This window comes from Entelurus aequoreus, linkage group LG01 (genome assembly GCF_033978785.1).
Source record: "Entelurus aequoreus isolate RoL-2023_Sb linkage group LG01, RoL_Eaeq_v1.1, whole genome shotgun sequence".
Lineage (NCBI taxonomy): Eukaryota > Metazoa > Chordata > Actinopteri > Syngnathiformes > Syngnathidae > Entelurus > Entelurus aequoreus.
The window spans coordinates 36104008-36125715 of record NC_084731.1 but is presented as its reverse complement, the minus strand read 5'-3'; the positions used below and the strand labels follow the sequence as shown (position 1 = coordinate 36125715).

General features: G+C 40.7%; 1 protein-coding gene across 1 annotated transcript in view; it reads left to right on the top strand.

Annotated features, from left to right (window-relative positions):
* grm2b (glutamate receptor, metabotropic 2b) overlaps positions 1-16444 on the top strand; it is a 48469-nt gene extending 32025 nt beyond the window's left edge. The window contains exons 3-6 of the mRNA XM_062049106.1: positions 3725-4562; positions 7226-8289; positions 15787-15997; positions 16056-16444. Coding sequence (XP_061905090.1) covers positions 3725-4562; positions 7226-8289; positions 15787-15997; positions 16056-16129 — 2187 coding nt within the window. The 3' untranslated portion in view covers positions 16130-16444. The remainder of the gene's footprint in view (positions 1-3724; positions 4563-7225; positions 8290-15786; positions 15998-16055) is intronic.
* The last annotated feature ends 5264 nt before the right edge of the window (positions 16445-21708 follow it).

The following is a 21708-nucleotide window of genomic DNA, read 5'->3' as shown; positions in this document are numbered from 1 at the left end:
GCTGGCCACACCTCCCTCCACAATAGGCTTTGCTTCTTCCTGCTCCTTTTCAGACATGTTGAAATGTTTAAGTGTAAACATGAGATGTGTAATGAAAAATAAATGTGTTAGTTAGCATGAGGTTGTTAGTAGTTTGAGTCCACAGGAGCAGAAAGAAACTAAAAGGGGTCAACATGATCCACACTATAAATGTAAAAAACATAAACCATGGATGTGTAGACGTACAGTGGACGCATGGAAGAGGAAGCATGTATGTAGCGTGCCTGCTGTCTGAATCCATCACGTTGACTCACGTCATGCCCTCCAGAGCTGCGAATGTGCATCTCGTCTTTGGGCTGTTTGAGCTAAAGGAGGCCAAACACATGTTGATGTGCTGATGTGTTGTTATTATCAGCATGATTGTGTACAGTAGCTCACAAAATATCAGTAACTATCTTAAATACAACTTCACGAAGCACAATACTGTAGCACTTGGATGTCACCTGGGTGATCGGTGCAATAGATGCCGAGTGCCATCCATCCATTTTCTACCGCTTGTCCCTTACGGGGTCGCGGGGGTGCTGGAGCCTATCTCAGCTGCATTCGGGCGGAAGGCGGGGTACACCCTGGACAAGTCGCCACCTCGTCGCAGGGCCAACACAAATAGAAAGACAACATTCACATTGACACACTAGGGCCAATTTAGTGTTGCCAATCAACCTATCCCCAGGTGCATGTCTTTGGAGGTGGGAGGAAGCCGGAGTACCCGGATGGAACCCACGTAGTCACGGAGAGAACATGCAAACTCCACACAGAGCCCAGGATTGAACCCAAGACATTCGTATTGTGAGGCACACGTACAAACCCCTGTGCCAATGTGCTGCCCCAGATGCCGAGTGGATAAGGTTAATAATGTGAGAGTCCAGTTCATAGTGGGGCCAACAGGGGATCCTCTTGCATGTAGACACTTTGGGGCGCTGAGACATCACCGACTGATGCATAAGAAGTGGTCCATCTCGGGTCCCGACTTGGAACAGCTATCACATCCTCCGTGGAAGCTGATCTGTGGTTACCTGATAAGCAGAAAAGAGAGACAGCAGATCAACTGGTCTAAAAAGGGGTCTATTTAAGCGCTATAGTTTACAAATTAGTTTTAAGATGGGACGTAAATGCTTCTACTGAGGTAGCATCTCTAACTGTTACCGAGAGGGCATTCCAGAGTACTGGAGCTCGAATAGAAAACGCTCTATAGCCTGCAGACTTTTTTGGGCTCTGGGAATCACTAATAAGCCGGAGTTCTTTGAACGCAGATTTCTGGCTGGGACATATGGTACAATACAATCAGCAAGATAGGATGGAGCTAGACCGTGTAGTATTTTATACGTAAGTAGTAAAACCTTAAAGTCACATCTGAAGTGCACAGGAAGCCAGCGCAGGTGAGCCAGCATAGGCGTAATATGATCAAACTTTCTTGTTCTTGTCAAAAGTCTAGCAGCCGCATTTTGTACCAACTGTAATCTTTTAATGCTAGACATAGGGACACGCAAAAATAATAGGTTACAGTAATCGAGACGAGACGTTACGAACACATGAATAATGATCTCAATGTTGGTGGTGGACAAAATGGGACGAATTTTAGCAATATTACGGAGATGAAAGAAGGCTGTTTTACTAACACTCTTAATGTGTGACTCAAATGAGAGAGTTGGGTAGAAGATAATAGCCAGATTATTTACCAGGTGGCTTTGTGTAATTGTTTAGTTGTCAAATGTTAAGGTGGTATTATTAAATAAGTGCCGGTGTCTAGCAGGACTGATAATCAGCATTTCTGTTTTCTTAGCGTTGAGTTGCAAAAAGTTAGCGGACATCCATTGTTTAATGTCATTAAGACACGCCTCCAGCTGACTACAATCCGGCGTGTTGGTCAGCTTTAGGGGCATGTAGAGTTGGGTGTCATCAGCATAACAGTGAAAGCTAACACCGTATTTGCGTATGATGTCACCTAGCGGCAGCATGTAGATGCTGAAGAGTGCAGGGCCAAGAACCGAACCCTGGGGAACTCCACATGTTACCTTAACATAGTCCGAGGTCACATTGTTATGGGAGACGCACTGCATCCTGTCAGTAAGATAGGAGTTAAACCAAGACGAGGCTAAGTCTGACATACCAACACGTGTTTTGATACGCTCTAATAAAATATTATGATTGACGGTATCGAAAGCAGCGCTAAGATCAAGAAGCAGCAACATAGATGACGCATCAGCTTCCATAGTTAGCAATAGGTCATTAGTCATTTTTGCGAGGGCTGACTCCATCGAGGGATTTGCCCTGAAGCCGGACTGAAAGGGTTCACAGAGATTGTTAGACGCTAAGTGTTCATTTAGCTGCTGTGCGACAATTTTTTCGAGGATTTTCGAGATAAAGGGAAGTTGGGACACCGGCCGGTAGTTTACCAACAGGTCAGGATTGAGGTTAGGTCTTTTGAGCAGAGGATGAATAACCATCTTTTTGAATGCTACGGGAACTATATCAGAGGAAAGTGATAAGTTAATAATATTTAGCACTGATGGTCCTAATATTACAAACAGCTCCTTGATAAGTTTCCCAGGAAGTGGGTTAAGTAAACATGTTTTTATTTTGTCCCATTTACGAGTTGCAGGAGTTCCTCTAATGTTATTTCTTTAAAAAGAGAGAGATCATTTTGGAGGGCAATATCCATCGTATATACATTTGTATCGGCGTTAGTAGAACCCAGTTGGAGCTGGGACACGTTGTCTTTAATCTCCTTTGTAATGAGTAAAATGTTCTTATTAAAGAATTTCATGAAGTCATCAGCCGAGTGGCTACTAGGGGGAGTCCCTTGCGATGCTACTGTACTGAATAAATATTTAGAATCATTTTTATTGAGGTGGATGAGATTGGAGTAGCAATTTGTTTTAGCTAAGGTAAGCCCGTGTTTATAAGTTATTAAACTATCACTCCATGCTTGATGGAAAACCTCAAGTTTAGTCGCAATGGATGAAGCCCAAAAGCAATACACGCTTTGGCGACGCGGCGTCAGGAATCAATTTTTGACATGGACTCAGTTTTTGTCGCAACATCGATCACAGCAAATAACAAATTTGACTTACAATCAATTAATTGCCTGCTGATGGCATCATAGTAGTAAACATGAAATGGATCCTGTTGACTTTCCCAGGTGTACACACATTACATATTTAAAGTCACACATTTAGGTTTAGGCGCTGACTTCCTTATCACACAAGGAAAAGCATTTGATTGGCTGTCATTCATAACCAATCCTCACACCTCTTTCAATGTACGTCATTAAAGAGCTGTGAATGGATATATTCCGAATTTGTCCCACCCATTCCACCCATTGACTAGACGAAATTAAACATGATTGGATTTTGTTTCTGTCAACATTATTGTCTCGTATTTATGCTTTAATTAACACGTCAGTTACTTGTTTTATCGTCTTAGTCAACGTGCCTTTGTTTTGATTACTGATCATCTTATCTTTAAATAAAAAATACAATAAAATAGAGAGCTTCCAGCCCAGGGCGGGCAGGGCTTACTGTGTGGACGCACAGGTCTGCTCATGACGCTGTTCTTTTGGGGCTGCATGAGTGCTACCATCACTGTGGAGCCGTGGTTCACTGTTTGCTTCCTGAGTGTTAGCTTGAGAAAGTGTAGTGATGAAGTAATAATCCTTACGTTAAACTTCATTTTGTCTTGCTTCAAGGTGGCCAACCTCCTGCGACTCTTCCAGATCCCTCAGATCAGCTACGCCTCCACCAGCGCCAAGCTGAGCGATAAATCCCGCTACGACTACTTTGCCCGCACCGTGCCCGCCGACTTTTACCAGGCCAAGGCCATGGCGGAGATCCTCCGTTATTTCAACTGGACCTACGTCTCCACCGTGGCGTCAGAGGGCGACTACGGCGAGACGGGCATCGACGCCTTCCAGCAGGAGGCCCGCTCTCGCCAGATCTGCATCGCCACCTCTGCCAAGGTGAGCCGCTCCATGAACCGGCAGGGCTTTGAAAACGTGATCCGCTCCCTGCAGCAGAAGTCCAACGCCAAGGTGGTCATCCTGTTCACCCGCAGCGAAGACGCGCGGGAGCTCCTGGTGGCGGCTGCCCGCATGAACGTGTCCTTCATCTGGGTGGCCAGCGACGGCTGGGGGGCGCAGGAGAGCGTGGTGAGGGGCAGCGAGACGGCGGCGGACGGAGCGTTCACCATCGAGCTGGCGTCTTATCCCATCAGGGAGTTCGAGGACTACTTCACCAAACTCAACCCGTACACCAACGCCAGGAACCCGTGGTTCAAAGAGTTCTGGGAGCACCGCTTCAGCTGCAGCCTCCAGCAGCACGGCTGCAGCGAGCGCAGCCTCAGAGACGGAACCTTTGAGCAGGAGTCCAAGATCATGTTTGTGGTCAATGCGGTCTACGCCATGGCCTACGCGCTGCACAACATGAGGCAGGCCGTGTGCTCCAACACCTCCAAGGTGTGCGACGCCATGAAGCCTGGCAACGGAAAACGCTTCTACAAGGAGTTCATCCTGAAGACCAAGTTTGAAGGTTTGAACGTTTCTGCTTCTTTCTGCGAGACTTTTAACAAACACGGAACATTTCAACACAGGAAGTGAAGAACCAGTCAGGCTTTGGAAAAATGACAAATTCCATCTCCCGAATTTGAATTGAGGTTACAAACAGGAAATAGAATTGCAGCTCAGATTCAAAGATAAATGAAGTAGAACTGAAACTCTATGAGATCATTTCGGAGAAGGATATTCCATTCATATGTCATAGAATTATTACTACTATCAAACCCATTACATGATTTATTGCTTATTTTTTATATTTTAGCTATGATAGATGGCGTTTTCATACCACACCATATTTTGATTACAGTCAATTTGAGACAATAAGAATGAGAGAGTTGGGTCGATGATAATACCAAAATTCTTTACCGAGTCACTTTGTATAATTATTAAATAAGTGTCGGTCTCGGGCAGGACCGATAATCAGCATTTCCGTTTTGTTAGCGTTAAGATGCAAAAAGTTGCTGGACATCTATTGTTTAATGTCATTTAGACACGCCTCCAAGTGACTACAATCTGGCGTGTTGGTCAGCTTTAGGGGCATGTAGAGTTGGGTGTCATCAGCATAACAGTGAACACTAACACCGTATTTGCGTATGATGTCACCTAGCGGCAGCATGTAGATACTGAAGAGTGCAGGGCCAAGAACCGAACACTGTGGAACTCTGCATGTTACCTTAACATAGTCCGAGGTCACATTTTTATGGAAGACGCACTGCATCCTGTCAGTAAGATAGGAGTCAAACCAAGAAACGGCTAAGTCTGACATACCAGTATACGTGTTTTGATACGTTCTAATAAAATGTTAGCATCGACGGTATCGAAAGCAGCGCTAAGATCAAGTAGCAGCAACATAAATGACGGATCAGCATCTATAGTTAGCAGTAGACCATTAGTCATTTTTGTGAGGGCTGTCTCCGTAGAGTGATTTGCCCTGAAACGGGACTGAAAGGGTTCACAGAGATTGTTAGATGCTTAGTGTTGATTTAGCTGCTGTGCAACAATTTTTTTTGAGGATTTTCGAGATAAACACTTTTCTATAATGCAAATAATATAATTGAATGTGTTATAATTAGGATGTTCTGATCAGGGTTGAATCCTGCCGACGCAGATCACATGTATTACTGTAAATGTTTTGACGTATTTATGGTGAGTGTAACAATAGCAACACTATATTTAAACATGCTTTTCTTTTATTACATACAATTGTTTGAATAAAACAAAATCAATAGTGCACAATAACTAAACAAAAGTAAAAACTACTATCTACTACTCTTTTAAATCTAATCACTAGTATCGGTCATATTTTGATACTAGCTGTTGGTCAGCCAAAGCAGTATGAGCCAACCTTTTATGATCATCATTGAAGATCATTGGTAGATCACATACTTTTTCACAGAGATCAACTGAGAGTGATGTGATTGGTGGCCGGTGGATCGACAGTTCTAAGATGACTCTAAAGATCAGTGGCGTGCGGTGAGGTTAATGTCTGGTGAGGCACTGCATCATCACAGTCAGATTTACAAACACATGAACCCTAAATAGTATCTTATTCACCATGTGATTGGCAGCAGTTAACGGGTTATGTTTAAAAGCTCATACCAGCATTCTTTACACAACTGTAGCACACAAAAAAGCACATTTAATAAAAAAAACATTATTATGGTCTTACCTTTCTTGCTGGACAGCCTTTGCGTGTGTACCACGCCGTTTGAAAAGAACGGGTCTTCTGTCCCGAAGTCAAAAGCAAACCTTTTAGCTCCGGCGTTGGTATACCTTTAATTATTACCTCCTGCTTCGATTGAAAGTCCAGTTTAGAAAACTGTTTTATTTTACATATGTAATCCTCCATGTTTTTAATAAAAGTCCAGGCTAGAGGAAATAAACAATCGCTTGCAAACTTTTTTTTTTTTTTTTTTTCTGCGGCCGAGGAATGATCTCTGGGATCACTACCGCCCTCTACCACCAGGAGGCCGGATTACTGCGAGCCTCAACCAGTACGTCTTTTGCAGCAGATTTGTGAATGCTCAGCACAAGAAATACGTTACACACATACAGTTTTTGACAAAATACACTGTACATTATATACCTCAGCTAACTAAACTATGCCATAGTTTAGTTAGCTGATATAATTCATATAGCAATACAGTCTCACTTCACAGCAGCTCAGCAGTTAGCCGAGTCATTGTGCACAATCCATGTTGAGGCACAAATCAGTGACGTGCCTCATCTGGCTGCTGATCACCGCACCGTCTCTTCTCAGTATTTGAACGGCAAATGTGAAAATAAAAATAAAAATAATCTAAAACTGGTGAAGTTAAATGGAAAATAACTTTAGTATAATCACTGGATACATATAACAATTTAATTACTATTTTTTCTTTTGACATTTTTTTTTTCCATGACGGCAGGTGAGGCCCCGCCTCCCCTGCCTCTAGTGACGGCACGCCACTGCTAAAGATGGTGTACTGTAATAACTCCAATGTAAGACAATTGCAAATAAGATGGCTCTAATTCGCTTGGGAAGAAGTTACACCCTGAATATTTTCTTTGAAAAAAAAACACTGTCTTATATTTGTGTCCATGCATGCATTGTTATTATAGTTCTTTCTTTTAAAACCTCCTAATTGTTCCCGGCAGCTCCGTTCCGGCCCGCCGAAACAGAGAACATGGTGCGTTTCGACTCTGTGGGCGACAGCATCAGCCGCTACAACATCTTTCACTACCACAAAGAGGACGGGAAGTTCACCTACAGGAAAGTGGGCTACTGGGACCAGAACCTGACTCTGAACAACACGCTGGTCCACTGGCGGGGCCTGGTGCCGCCCACCTCCCAGTGCAGCGACCCCTGCAGGAAGAACGAGGTGAAAAGCATGCAGCCCGGAGACGTTTGCTGCTGGATCTGCATCCCCTGTCAGCCCTACCAGCACCTGCAGGATGAGTTCACCTGCGCCGATTGCGGCTTCGGCCAGTGGCCTCTCGACAACCTGACCGGCTGCTACGACCTGCCGGAAGAGTACATCCGCTGGGAGGACGCATGGGCCATCGGGCCCGTCACCATCTCCTGCTTGGGAATCATGTGCACCCTGTCAGTGGTGGGGCTCTTCTTTAAGCACAACGAGACCCCCGTAGTGAAGGCGAGCGGCCGCGAGCTCTCCTACATCCTCCTGCTGGGAGTCCTCATGTGCTACAGCATGACGTTCATCTACATCTCCAAACCTTCCACCGCCGTCTGCACCCTCCGCCGCCTGGGCCTGGGCACCTCCTTCGCCGTGTGCTACTCGGCCCTCCTCACCAAGACCAACCGCATCGCTCGCATCTTCAGCGGCGTGAAGGAAGGCGCCCAGCGGCCTCGCTTCATCAGCCCGGCCTCCCAGGTGGCCATCTGCGGCGCCCTCATCTCCTGCCAGCTGCTGGTGGCCGTCGTCTGGCTCCTGGTGGAGGTGCCCGGCGTTAGGAAGGAGGCGAGCCCCGACAGGAGAGACGTGGTCACCCTCAAGTGCAACAGCAGAGACTCCAGCATGCTCCTGTCGCTCACCTACAACTGCATCCTCATCGTCCTCTGCACCGTCTACGCCTTCAAGACGCGCAAGTGCCCGGAGAACTTCAACGAGGCCAAGTTCATCGGCTTCACCATGTACACCACCTGCATCATCTGGCTCGCCTTCCAGCCCATCTTCTACGTCACGGCCAGCGACTACAGGGTAAATAGTCCTTCCAAACACTCAATCTGCGTATTTTGACCGTCATCATCATTGACAATCATTTCTAATATTGTTTCATTTAGCTAAATGGAAAAAGCAATTTCAGTTGAAATTGCGTAGGAATTCTGAAAAGCCCAACTGCATGCATATGAAATGTCAGCGAAAACACACGTTTTTAACCCTTGTGCAATGTTCATATTGTTGTTACTCAGCCAGCGTTTGTGGGTCTGATGGACCCGTTGCATTTTGTGGCTTTTAATGCCTCACAGTCAAACACTTTTATGTTAAAATACTGAACAGATGTTTACCTTATCCCAATAAACATCTGTTCAGTATTTTAACATACAAGTTTTTGATTGGCTTTTAATGCCTCACAATCAAACACTTTTATGTTAAAATACTGAACAGATGTTTACCTTATCCCAATAAACATCTGTTCAGTATTTTAACATACAAGTGTTTGATTGTGAGGCATTAAAAGCCACAAAATGCAACGGGTCCATCAGACCCACAAACGCTGGCTGAGTAACAACAATATGAACATTGCATGGAAAATTTCTCTGCCAGTTTCTGCATCCCACAGGGATTTTTCTTTTGTGTTTCTGCACCTGCGGTTCCTACACAAGGTTGCAACATTGTTTGTCAACACTGTCTGCTGATGTTCTGTGTACCTACACTCTGTCCTCCTCCTGTCTTGGCCTGGTGTGTGTGTGTGTGTGTGTGTGTGTGTGTGTGTGTGTGTGTGTGTGTGTGTGTGTGTGTGTGTGTGTGTGTGTGTGTGTGTGTGTGTGTGTGTGTGTGTGTGTGTGTGTGTGTGTGTGTGTGTGTGTGTGTGTGTGCGTGTGTTTGCGTGTGGTACACAGAACATCAATTTCCACACTTCTATTAGCCCCGGGTCCAGTGGACCCAGACATCTTATATGTAATAGAAATGTGTAGGGGGGTGTATGGTGTGTGTGGTCATTAAATATGTATTCTGATATATGTTCTTCACAGAAAATGAGCCAAAGTCAGTGAGTCTCAGTTTGAAAAATTAATTAATTGTATAATTTTTCTTTTAATAAAAAATGAAAACGGGTCCCCCAGACCCGAACACCACACAAGGGTTAAACAGTCATTTTCACGTCAAAATATCACTTCTGATATTCCGATCGTAGCTGTGGCCGCAAGGTGGTTGGTGCTTGTCGTGGCGGTAATCCCAGAACCCGCTGGTGGTCACCGCTGGTGAGGGATGCCGTCAAGCCGAAGAAAGAGTCCTAGCGGGTCCTTTTGGCTCATGTGATTCCGGAGGCAACAGGCCAAGCGGTATCGGAGGCAAAAACTCGGACATGGGAGTAATTCGGGGAAACCGTGGAAAACGACTTCATTTGGGAAGACTATGTCTCCCGGCTGGCCTGGGAACGCCTCGTCAATATATATATATATATATATATATATATATATATATATATATATATATATATATATATATATACAGTACAGGCCAAAAGTTTGGACCTTCTCATTCAATACGTGTTCGTTATTTTCATGACGATTTACATTGTAGATTGTCACTGAAGGCATCAAAACTATGAATGAACACATGTGGAGTTATGTACTTAACAAAAAAAGGTAAAACAACTGAAAACATGTTTTGTATTCTAGTTTCTTCAAAATAGCCAACCTTTACTCTTATTACTGCTTTGCACACTCTTGGCATTCTCTCGATGAGCTTCAAGAGGTAAAATGGTTTTCACTTGTGCAACTGTATGATTGATTGTGATGATGGCAAGCCCACACTCAGGACGTCTGTGTGAATTTGCACTTGTGTTGCAAACACAAACTACACGCGGGTGCCTATGGGGGAAATGAGTTGCATGACATGATGCCTCAATTCTTGTAGTTGCCAGTTCAGCAAGACAAAAAAACAAATACTGTCCTCTTCTGTGGCTAAAGCAACATATTAGCAAGAGGTTAACTAAGACGTCACTCATAGAAATCTGCATACCTTTATCTTGTGCCTGTTTCTCATCTGTTTCCAAACTGGGCAACTGATGGATTTTTTGCTTTTACTTTGCTGCATGATGAAGATGACTGGACATTAGAGATGTCCGATAATATCGGCAGTCCGATAATATCGGCAGTCCGATATTATCGTCCGATAAATGCTTTAAATAGTAATATCGGAAATTATCGGTATCGGTTTCAAAAAGTAAAATTTATGACTTTTTAAAACGCCGCTGTACGGAGTGGTACACAAACGTAGGGAGCAGTACAGAGCGCCAATAAACCTTAAAGGCACTGCCTTTGCGTGCCGTCCCAATCACATAATATCTACGACTTTTCACACACACAAGTGAATGCAAGTCATACTTGGTCAACAGCCATACAGGTCACACTGAGGGTGGCTGTATAAACAACTTTAACACTGTTACTAATATGCGCCACACTGTGAACCCACACCAAACAAGAATGACAAACACATTTCGGGAGAACATCCGCACCGTAACACAACATAAACACAACAGAACAAATACCCAGAACCCCTTGCAGCACTAACTCTTCCGGGACGCTACAATATACACCACCCGCTACCCCCAACCCCGCCCCCTCCCCCACACCTCAACCCCGCCCACCTCAACCTCCGCATGCTCTCTCAGGGAGAGCATGTCCCAAATTCCAAGCTGCTATTTTGAGGCTTGTTAAAAAAAATAATGCACTTTGTGACTTCAATAATAAATCTGGCAGTGCCATGTTGGCATTTTTTTTCCATATCTTGAGTTGATTTATTTTGGAAAACCTTGTTACATTGTTTATTGCATCCAGCGGGGCATCACAACAAAATTAGGCATAATAATGTGTTAATTCCACGACTGTATATATCGGTATCGGTTGATATCGGAATCGTTCATTAAGAGTTGGACAATATCGGAATATCGGATATCGGCAAAAAAGCCATTATCGGACATCTCTACTGGACATCATTAACTTTTTCATTATTTTTGCCATCACCGTCCAGTCGCCCTTCAATCAACCAGAGTCGCGTAGATAACTGCACATTTTTCACATAACCCAATAAAATACATGAAGGTATATGGGTATATTTTAATTTTAGGGATAAAACACAATTTATTTTGAAGCAGTTTGTGTCGCGTGGCATCAGTCTATCCCTCGCTGTTTTTACACAGAGCACCAAGCCGTCAATTTGCCCGTCCTTCTGGCAGCTTGGTCATCGTTTTTACACAAAGGGCGGTAAATTGGGGGTCTGTTTTGGTCCACTGATTATCGCCCTCGGAGTATACACTTATTTCCGCCTCGAGTTCTTTATAAAAACCGGGGCGGAAATGTGCCAGCCCGTGGGTGAGATTGGCGGACGTGTTAATGACCTGCACCAGTGTTTTTTTTTGGAAAAGGAGGAAAATTGCACCTCCGTTTTAGAAAGACAGGCCGGAAAATGTCCCCCTTCTCTATTATAACGGTCACTACAACTGGTGAGTTTTGTTTACATTTTTTATATTTGTAATTTTTATTTTTTAACATGTCACATAAATTGCACCTTTGGCGGTGGCCCACGTTGTCCATAGCAAAAACCGGCCCTGCTGAGGTTTATGCTTGCACAAATTGCTAAAAAAAAGCATGGTGGTGTTAAACGCGTCATGTACCAAAATATATGACTCTTTGCTTGATGGTATGGAGCAAATTCTGCAATAGTTCGACACCAACGTCACAGTTGATTGTTTTGTGGACCTGTGTGAGACATTTCAAGTCAAAAGTTAATGCTGCACAACATAAGAGGTAACGGTATTGATTCTACAATTGTGATAAGAATTCAAGATAAGTTCACTTCGTCTTGATGAACTGCAGCCTTTATTCACACTTAATTACAAAACCCCAAAACCAGTGAAGTTGGCACGTTGTGTAAATTGTAAATAAAAAAAATAATACAATGATTTGCAAATCCTTTTCAATTTTGAAAAGCATATTAGCCAAACATTTTGATTACATTTACATACTTTAATCGGCGATTATTTGAAGTTTTAAAGAGCAAATTAATTTCAAGATAAACCTATTTTTAGTCAGTCTAACTAAAATGCATCAATAAAGTTTGTTAAAAATATACAGTGTGTCTGTCTCTAAAGTCTGGAATACATTATATTATACAATCTCGAAAAATATCAATGTTAATCATTTTAATTACAGTACATGTATATCATATTTAAATGTATTAATTGTAATATATTTTATTTATATATTGTGGAGGGAAAGTGCGATCAGCGCGCCTGCAGGAGCAAAAGTCACCGCCACTGTCCATGGTACTGAGGACGAGCACCAGCGGGCAGGTGATTAGATTTCACAGGTGGTACGTGTTAATCTAATCATCTGTTGTCTTTAACAGTAAGCGGCCGGGAGCAGAGCAGGAGAGAGGTTTGGGAGTGACGGCAACGTCACGACATGCTGAAAGACATTTTGAAAAGATCTTGTGAAAAACATTGCAACTTTGTTAAACCTGCACGCTTGGCTCTTGTGCCGTGTCTAGAGTGGAGCTGCTAAGAAGCGACTTCCACATATATTATTCAAATTATATATTGTATTTGTTAAATTATATTTCCCCCCAAAGTTATTTAACTATAGTGATTTTTTAATTGATGGATTCTTTCATTTTAATTACTGTTAATGTAATAATAAATAAATCAATTTGTTCACATAATCAATTTGAACCTTTTGTGCAGTGTAAGTAAATTATTTGTGGACTTTAGGGACTTCCTGTACTGTACATACAGTATGAATGTCTCACAGCAGTTATTCAGTCGGTAGTTAGGTGGTTTTAAAAAAGGGGCTTTATTATTATTATGTAGTATTTCTACTTCTTATTGTTTTTGTTTAGACAAAGTATGTTGAAAGTAACCACTTTATAAAACAGGTGATCATCTTCATGTGTAGCCTAATAAAGTCGCCTCAAGCCAACTATAGAAATTGGTTCCGCCTGTAGTGGCGTTCAAATAAAGGCCTGGTGCTCTCTGCAGTTGAGTATTTGAGCACTATTTGAGGAAATACGTTAAAAATGAAACTTTTTTTTTAAAGAAAGACATTCACTTTGTTTAGCGTTGACGGTATGTTTCTATGTGACCTACCGCTGCACGTGCACTTGGAAGTTGTCTCGTGCACTGCGGGGCTATCCAATGGCGAAGGAAGAGGAATTGCGGTCACATGACCCCAACAGTCAGCTCACATTAGAGGCTGAAATGTGACTAACATGACCCTCAATTTCCATTTCACACACACGCACATGCACGCGCACAGACACTGTATATGCACTCCTGTATATGCATACTTAATTATAAATATTAAACATAGGGATGAGGTTAAGGTCATCATTGGGGACATTTTTTTTATATTGTGTATATTGTATAGTATATATTAAGTATTGTTACATTAAATGTACATTTTAATTGGTATTTTTTCAAAACATTGCTTAACGTAGGATTTTTAATACATACTTGATAATATAAGAAATTTAATGTATAATAAGTGTTCAAAGTTCAAAATGTAACATTTTAGCAGCATGTGTATGGCATATCCAATGTAAATTAACATGGCGCTACGTGAAGTTGCGTGCAACAAAGTTATGGAAATATGGCGCCTTTTCATTTTACGTGAATCAGTACCCAGGAGCATCAACGGAATTAATTTGGTACAATTTAAAAGTACCAAATTCAGTACCCAAACATACTTACAACAACTCACGATTCAATTCCGATTCTTGGGGTGACCGAATTGATTCTTTATTTAAACCAATTCTTGCTAGAATAATTTTATTTTCTCGCAATAATTCTTATCTAAATATTATGCAAACGTTTTTTTATTTAAAAATAATATATAATACAGTCATAATAATAATAATATATTTTTTTAATGATTACATGTTTTAATGTGTATCATTATATAGTTCAGTTTTTATTAGAATATTTTGTATTCATATTAAGGTTTGTGTCAGGTTCAAACACTGATGACATCTATTAAACAAGACAAGAAGCAAGGACTTAAACAGAGACCGAATTAAATTTAGCTCAATCAAGGAGAGACGTCTGGACTGAACTTTTGCACAGTCACACCACGCTCTGACGAAAGATTGTACGCATCCTCTTTTATTTGGACTTTCCCTGATTATATGGCAACAGCTGTTTCTAAAGGAGGGGGGTCGTAAACAGCCATCGCCTTTGGTTACAGACAGTTCAAAGAAAAGGTCGTAAAAGAGTTCAAAGAAAAGGTCCCTGTAAGGGAGTCAGGTCCTGCTTCCTCTTCGCTTTGTAGATCTCGGGTCAAGACAATATCTTTCTGTTGATTACAATACATCAAAGAAACAGAACACCTTCATGTCGCTTCCCATCCTACACAGTGGAGTTTTACAAGCCTTTTTCTTGGTAGGATCAAAGACAGCTTTTGTCCTCTTGCCGGGAACTCATTTGAACAGAAAGTTTTGTGATAACTTAGATACAATTATTCTGACAGTTTGTGTCGCAATGACATTATATTCTGCATTAGAATGTTTCATTGCATTTTTTATTTAGTATTTGCATTATGATTTTGATTTAAATATATATGTATATATTTATCACACACGGAATGCAGGACATGAAGACCAAACATTTATCAAAGGGTAAAAAGTGCAGTAAATATTGACGTAGATATACAGTATTTCCAGTGCTTAATTGTAACTAGAAAATGTAATCCTGCTGAAATGCTGAAGTTGAACTGACATGCTAACAGTTTGCATGCCGGCTAGATAGCATGAGGTAACAAAAAGTATGCATCTTGGCATTGCAAAGTGAGATTAAAAAAAAAAGCTAGTATGCTAACGTTACTATGCTAACATGTAAACACTTACATGCACCAAGTAGTTAAATACAAACGTATATGACTGCACCTGAAAAATAAGATAAAATAGCTAGCAATGTCAGCATGCTATCAGTTAGCATGCGTCAAGTACCAAAAAGATGACTCTGTAAAATTAGCTGAAAAAAGATAGCATTCTTATGTTAGTTAACATGCTAGAAGGCTCATGTTACCATGTTAGCGATCATCATAGCATTCTAGCAGAAATTATTAGGTCCCAAATTATGTGATTAAAAATTTAGCGTGCTAATGTTAGCATGCTAGCAATTGAGTAACATTGTGGAAGTATTAAAACTGTTAAATACAGAAAAAGTGTGACGGAAAAGTGGAAAATCCGGAAAAACTGAATTTTTGGGGTGTATAAAAACAAACGTAATAATGTTTTGATGGTGAAAGGGTTGAAATAAGATGAAAACAGTAATATCGAAAAGTGGAAATTTGGAGGAAGGGAAATGAACTTTTGTAATTTGCAAAAAAATGTGTTTGAATTTCCAGGATGTGTGGAAATTATTATTAGAAAAAAAAAGTTTTTTTAAATAATTTTTTAATACATTCAACACTTAAATCAGGTGATCTGTGTGAATAAACAGGTGTGTTCAGCGGCCGTCTTGTTTTGCGTGTGCAGGTGCAGACCACCACCATGTGCATCTCGGTCAGTCTGAGCGGCTCGGTGGTTCTGGGCTGCCTCTTCGCTCCTAAGATCCACATCATCCTGTTCCAGCCTCAGAAGAACGTGTCCACGCTGCGGGTCACAACCAACCGCTTCAGTGCCACCGTGTCGGCCTCGGCCTCCGCCTCCGCCTCCGCCTCCGCCCCCAGCTCCAGTTACTCCAAAGGTAAACACATTTTCTGCCGATTGGACAGAAACTTGACCAAGACTTTGTGTTCTCTCAGGGTCGGCTTCAAACTACGTGCCGGCGGTTTGTAACGGCCGTGAGGTGCTGGATTCCACAACTTCCTCTTTGTGAGAACGTTCCGCTGTCCTCAGTGAGGCCAGGTCGCCATGGCGTGCAGCACAAGTTGGGATGGGAAATTTGTGTCTTATTTTGCAACCCAAAAATGATTTGCGACCGAAAAAATATTTCAAAAAATGCAATAAAATAAAAGTGGATTCAAAATTGACAGTTATTTTCGAAGAAAAAAATATTTTGGTTGCAAATCATTTATTTTATTGTTACAAATACTTTTATTTGGTAATGAATCTTTTTCTTTTGTTATTATAAACCTTTTTTTGGTTATAAATATGTTTTTTTGTTGCGACTCATTTTTTGTGTTATAAATCTTTTCTGGGTTATAAATCAAAATTGTAATTATAAATATTTTTTTATTGAAAATATTTCTTGGGGTTAATAATCACTTTTTTGGTACTAATTTTTTTAAGGGGTTACAAATATTGTTTTGGTTATAAATCGTTTTTTGACTATCCATCTTTTTTTGCTTAAACATATTTTTTGTTAACAAATTTGTTTTGGTTATCAATTAGTTTTTTGGTTGCAATTTGATGGGGGTCACAAATATATTTTTTGGTTATGAATAGTTTTGGGGTTTTTAAAATGTTTTTTTGGGTTATTCGTACTGATTCATCTTATAAAACCGTTTTGGGGTTTTTAAATCGTGAATTTTTTGGTCATCAACCATCTTTTTTGGTTGCATTTTTTTGGAGGGAATTACAACCATTTTGGGGGGTTATAACTTTTTTTGGTTGAATATCTTTTTTTGGCTATGACGCAACATCAAACTTGTGGGCGGGGCTTCCTAAGAACAATGTTAGAAGCCTTCTTATTGGTCAGTATCTATGTAAGTAGTCCCAGTCACGGCCATGTCAAGGCTATTATGCAATGGGTGTTATTTGGCTTTCTTCGCGACCACGAAAGGGACAAGCGGTAGAAAATGGATGGATGGTCTACGTGACCAATGCATTTCCATCTTCTCTTTTTAAATTCCTGGCATATTCTGTTAATTTGGGTCAGTTTATCGAGTTCATCAATTGAAATTATATTTGGCCACAAGATCTTCATTATTCTTTTAAGACATTTGAATTGGAAAGAGTCCAACTTTCTTTCATAATTTTTGTTCCAGGCCTCACATCCATACAGTAAAACAGGTCTGACTAGAGATTTGTAGAGTTTGATTTTAGTTTTCTTACTAATCTGATTTGACTTCCAAATTGTATTTAGTTTTGTGAATGCTGTATTTGCTTTATTTAATCTGCTATTCATATTTTTTTCACTTCCGCCCTCCTTGCTCACAACTTCACCAAGATAAGTGAATTCATCTTCAATGTCATCACCGTCTAATTTAATAGTGTCGTTATTTCGGTTGTTCATTCTCAACATCTTAAGTCTTTTTTCCATTGATCTTTAGTCCAACTCTTTTGGCTAGCCTTAACATTGTATTTATTTTACTCTGCATCTGTCAATGTGTCGAGGACAACAGAGCAATATCGTCTGCAAAATCCAGATCTTCCAGTTTTGACACCATTTGCCACCTGATTCTAGTGTTGTTGGTCCGGGTAGTCTCTCACATCAGCCAGACAATGATGAGAAGGAACAACAATCCAGACTTGACGCCTGTTTTCACTTTAAACCAACATGTTGATTCATGGTTGTCCAGTGCTGCACACGTACTATCTGAACACAGCAGCTTCACCATATCTATGATCTGCTTGGTATACCATATCGCATTATCGCCCACAAACTTTCCCCATGAATCAAATTTAAATGCTTTCTCAAAGTCGACCAAATGTATATAGAGAGATGTTTTCCACTTGACGAGCTGCTCAATAATGTTCCTCAAGCCTTCTCTTAATCCACCTTCTTGTGGTCTAAGCTTTCCGTCAATTCCTGTTTTAATTCTGTTGATGACACTTCCAAGCACTTTGCTTGCTATGACTAAGAGTGTTTCCTCCCTCCAATTTCCTTTCTTTGGTAGTTTCTCAATCAGACTCTTCTTCCAATCACTTGGTATTTTTTTTTACCAGATTCCAAATATCACTGATGATACTCTGACGTTTGTTGTTTGATGTCTTTGTCACAATGAAACTATTCTGGGGTGATCATATCAAAGCCACCTGCCTTCCCATTCTGCAACTTTCTGACTGCACAGTTCATCTCTTGGGGTTTATGTTAATAGTCTCTTCTATCTCAGGATAGTTCTCCTCGCTGATTTCCACTGGGTTTGTGGGCATTGAGTATCTCTTCAAAGTGTTCTTCCCACATTTCTTTCCTTCCATCATCATCTGTAATTATGTTTCCTTGCTGGTCTTTCACACTTGATGGTTTGTCATTGCATCATGTTTTAGTTATTTCATAGAGCAATTTCATACGGACTTTATCTCCTGCTCTTTGGGCATCACTTGCTAGATCATCAATCCATTGCCTTTTGTCTTTTCTCATACTTCTCTTTACTTCTTTGTCTTTTGCTCTGTACTCTTCCTGTGTTAGTTGTTTAACTATTTTGGATTTAGTACTGTCAGTTTTGAGTTTGAGTTGTTTCATTTCTTCTACATTTTTTCCAAGATTCAGGACTTGTCCATGGTTTTTTGGTTCTTTATTTTGGTTCCAACAACTTCCTTTGCAGTGTGGTTGTAAATTTTGACAAAATGGTCCCACTTTGTTTCTATATCCGGTTCTTCTGAGTTCTAGGCTAAACTTGCTTTTGACAGCACTATCCTGTAGTTTCATGAGATCGTATTTTGTCCTGTACTTGATTCATGCTTTTGTCGCATCAATTTCAATGTAATTCTTGCTCAGACAAGTCGGTGATGGCTGCCAACATTGGCCTCTCTCATTCCTCGGGTATTGGTAACTGACGATATGTATCTTTGGTTTACTAATACATGATCAATTTGATTTGTTGGTCTTTTATTTGGTGAAGTCCATGCGTTTTTGTGGCTATTTTTATGTGGAAATAATGTTCCTGTAATGACATAATTGTTCATACCATATACATCAACCAGTTTTTCTACGTTTTCATTGATGGTACCAGTTCCTTGAATTCCCATGATTCTGTCATGGTAATCTTTGTTCTCTTTGTTGTTATCTTTGTTGATTGCTCCAGCTTTTGCTTTCATGTCTACAGTAATTAGCACCATATCATGTTTGTTCACCTTTTCCACCACATTTTGTAGTTTTTCACAAAACTCATCTTTTGCTTCTTCATCCGCGTCAAGTGTTGGTGCATACACATGAATAATTGTTAATTTAATGAACTTAAGAGTAGAACCTTGCAGTTATGATTCTATCGTTTATGGGTCTCCATTGGCATCATTATTGCTACCCCACTGCCATGTATTCTTCTTCTCTGCCAGAAAAAATGACAGTTTCACCAGTCGTTAATTTCATTTGACTACCGAAATTGACTTATACCAAGATCATCCATCTTATACTCGGTCATCACTTTCGCTACTTGTTCTGTCTTCCTAATCACGTGCATTGTTCTAACATTCCAGTTTCCTATATTTACAATTCGTAAAGGCAGGAGTTGGCAACCCAAAACGTTGAGAGAGCCATACCGGACCAAAAATACAAAAAACTAATCTGTCTGGAGCTGCAAAAAAATGAAAAGCCTAATATAAGTTTTATAATGAAGGCACATGACATAACTGTCTATATTAGCTATAATAGCCTACTATCAAAATGACTTTAAAAGTCGTATACAAGTGTTATAATGAAGACGACACATGATGTAATTGTTATTGGCCTACTATCAAAATAACTATATGTGTTGCAGGCTGAACAGACAGAAATGTTGAAATTTAATATTTATTCTACACATATTTACAACATTAGAAACCATTAGTAAATCAGAGGCTACTCAGAAGGTGAGATAACTCCTGGAAATTACTGGCTTTTAATGGCCAAAGGTATAGATGTGTGTGTCCAAGTTAAAGGAAACGGCACGCTGTCTTCTTCTAATGGATTTATTACAATCTTTGGCAAGCTAGGTAATGTTTGCTGTGGTCTGGAACAACATGGCACACAAACAACTATCTGAAATGCAGCCAACATTACATACAGATAATGTGTCATGAGACATGCAAAACTAAATTATATACAAAGAGGATAAAAGTAAAGGATATTAAATGAGCTCAAACGAAGCATAATGATGCAATATGTATATACAGCTAGCCTAAATAGCATGTTAGCATTGATTACCTTGAAGTCATGCACTGACCAAATATGCCTGATTAGCACTCCAATAAGTCAATAATATCAACAAAGCGCACCTTTGTGCATTCACACACAGCATAAACCGTTTGGTGGACAAAATGAGACTAAGGAGTGGAAGATTTTGCATGTAAACAAATTGTTGCGTCACAGTCCACACTATGGTGAGTTCAAGAACCGCCGAAATTAGTAGGACAAAACGATGTTCACCAAATACTCTCATCAGTGAAGCATACCCACAAACATATTAAACCGTGGGCTTTCTAACAATTGGGAAGGTTTGTGTCATGTTTGTCCTCAAACAAAAAACATACTAAAACAAAAAAAAATATTTCCCCCCATCTTTTTCCATTTTCAATACTTTTTAAAAAATGCTCCAGGGAGCCACTAGGGCGGCACTAAAGAGCCGCATGGGGCTCGAGAGCCGCGGGTTGCTGACCTCCACGTTAAGGTATGGTAAGTGACGCCATCAGTCGATGGGCTTCGTTTCGGCTTTGATCCAATGACGCCATTACGCTCTGGTGGATGTTGTCATCCTCAGGAACCTGGCAAGTCACTACTCCGACACCTGTTTTTTTTTTTATCTGTTTTTTCTAGTAAATTTGTTTTTCTGGGAATGAGAAACTAGCCCATTGCCCAACCCCCAACCTGGAGGACCAGCTTGACTTCTCTTTGTTTGGCCTCTACCTGTCCGCCCTGGGTGGCCCTACCAGGAGTTCTAGACTCCAGACGGGCCGGCATAGCTCTATACAGGCTATGGAAGCACACGAGAGGAGAAAGACTGACCAATAAAAAGGTCCTTTAACAGTTGAGTTGTAACCAAAACTTGTATTTTCTTTGAAAATAATTTGTTTTACAAAACTTGTTTGGTTGCATACAAAGGCACAAATTTATTGCCATAGATGAGTAGTTTTAATATGCTCTTATATGTTGGCACTTAGATGTGCTCGACGTGTTTCGCAAGAATTCAGTAGGAAATCGTACAAAAAGTTAGGCATCTGTTGCAGAAATAATCTGTTCCAAGGTCAAACTGTGGCTAACATGACTTGACTGTACGGCCAATGTTTAAGAAAGATGTTGACAAGTGTAAAAAAGAAGTCAACCACTTGAATTAAAAAACACATGTAAATAAAACTACATGATTTGAATCATACATTTTGGTATTAAATTGTGTTGAGAACAGGGTCATGTGACTTTGCACCGTGCCTTGTCCTAACTGGTCCTTGTTGTTGTGCGCAGTAAACTTCATGATTCACACCATGTGTTCAGACGTGAACCCTGGTGACATCATGTACAAAATTAGATGTGTTATATACTGTATGTGCTTTTCTCAAACTCATGGAAATAAACCACTTTTTTTGGAATATTAAAATGCTCCA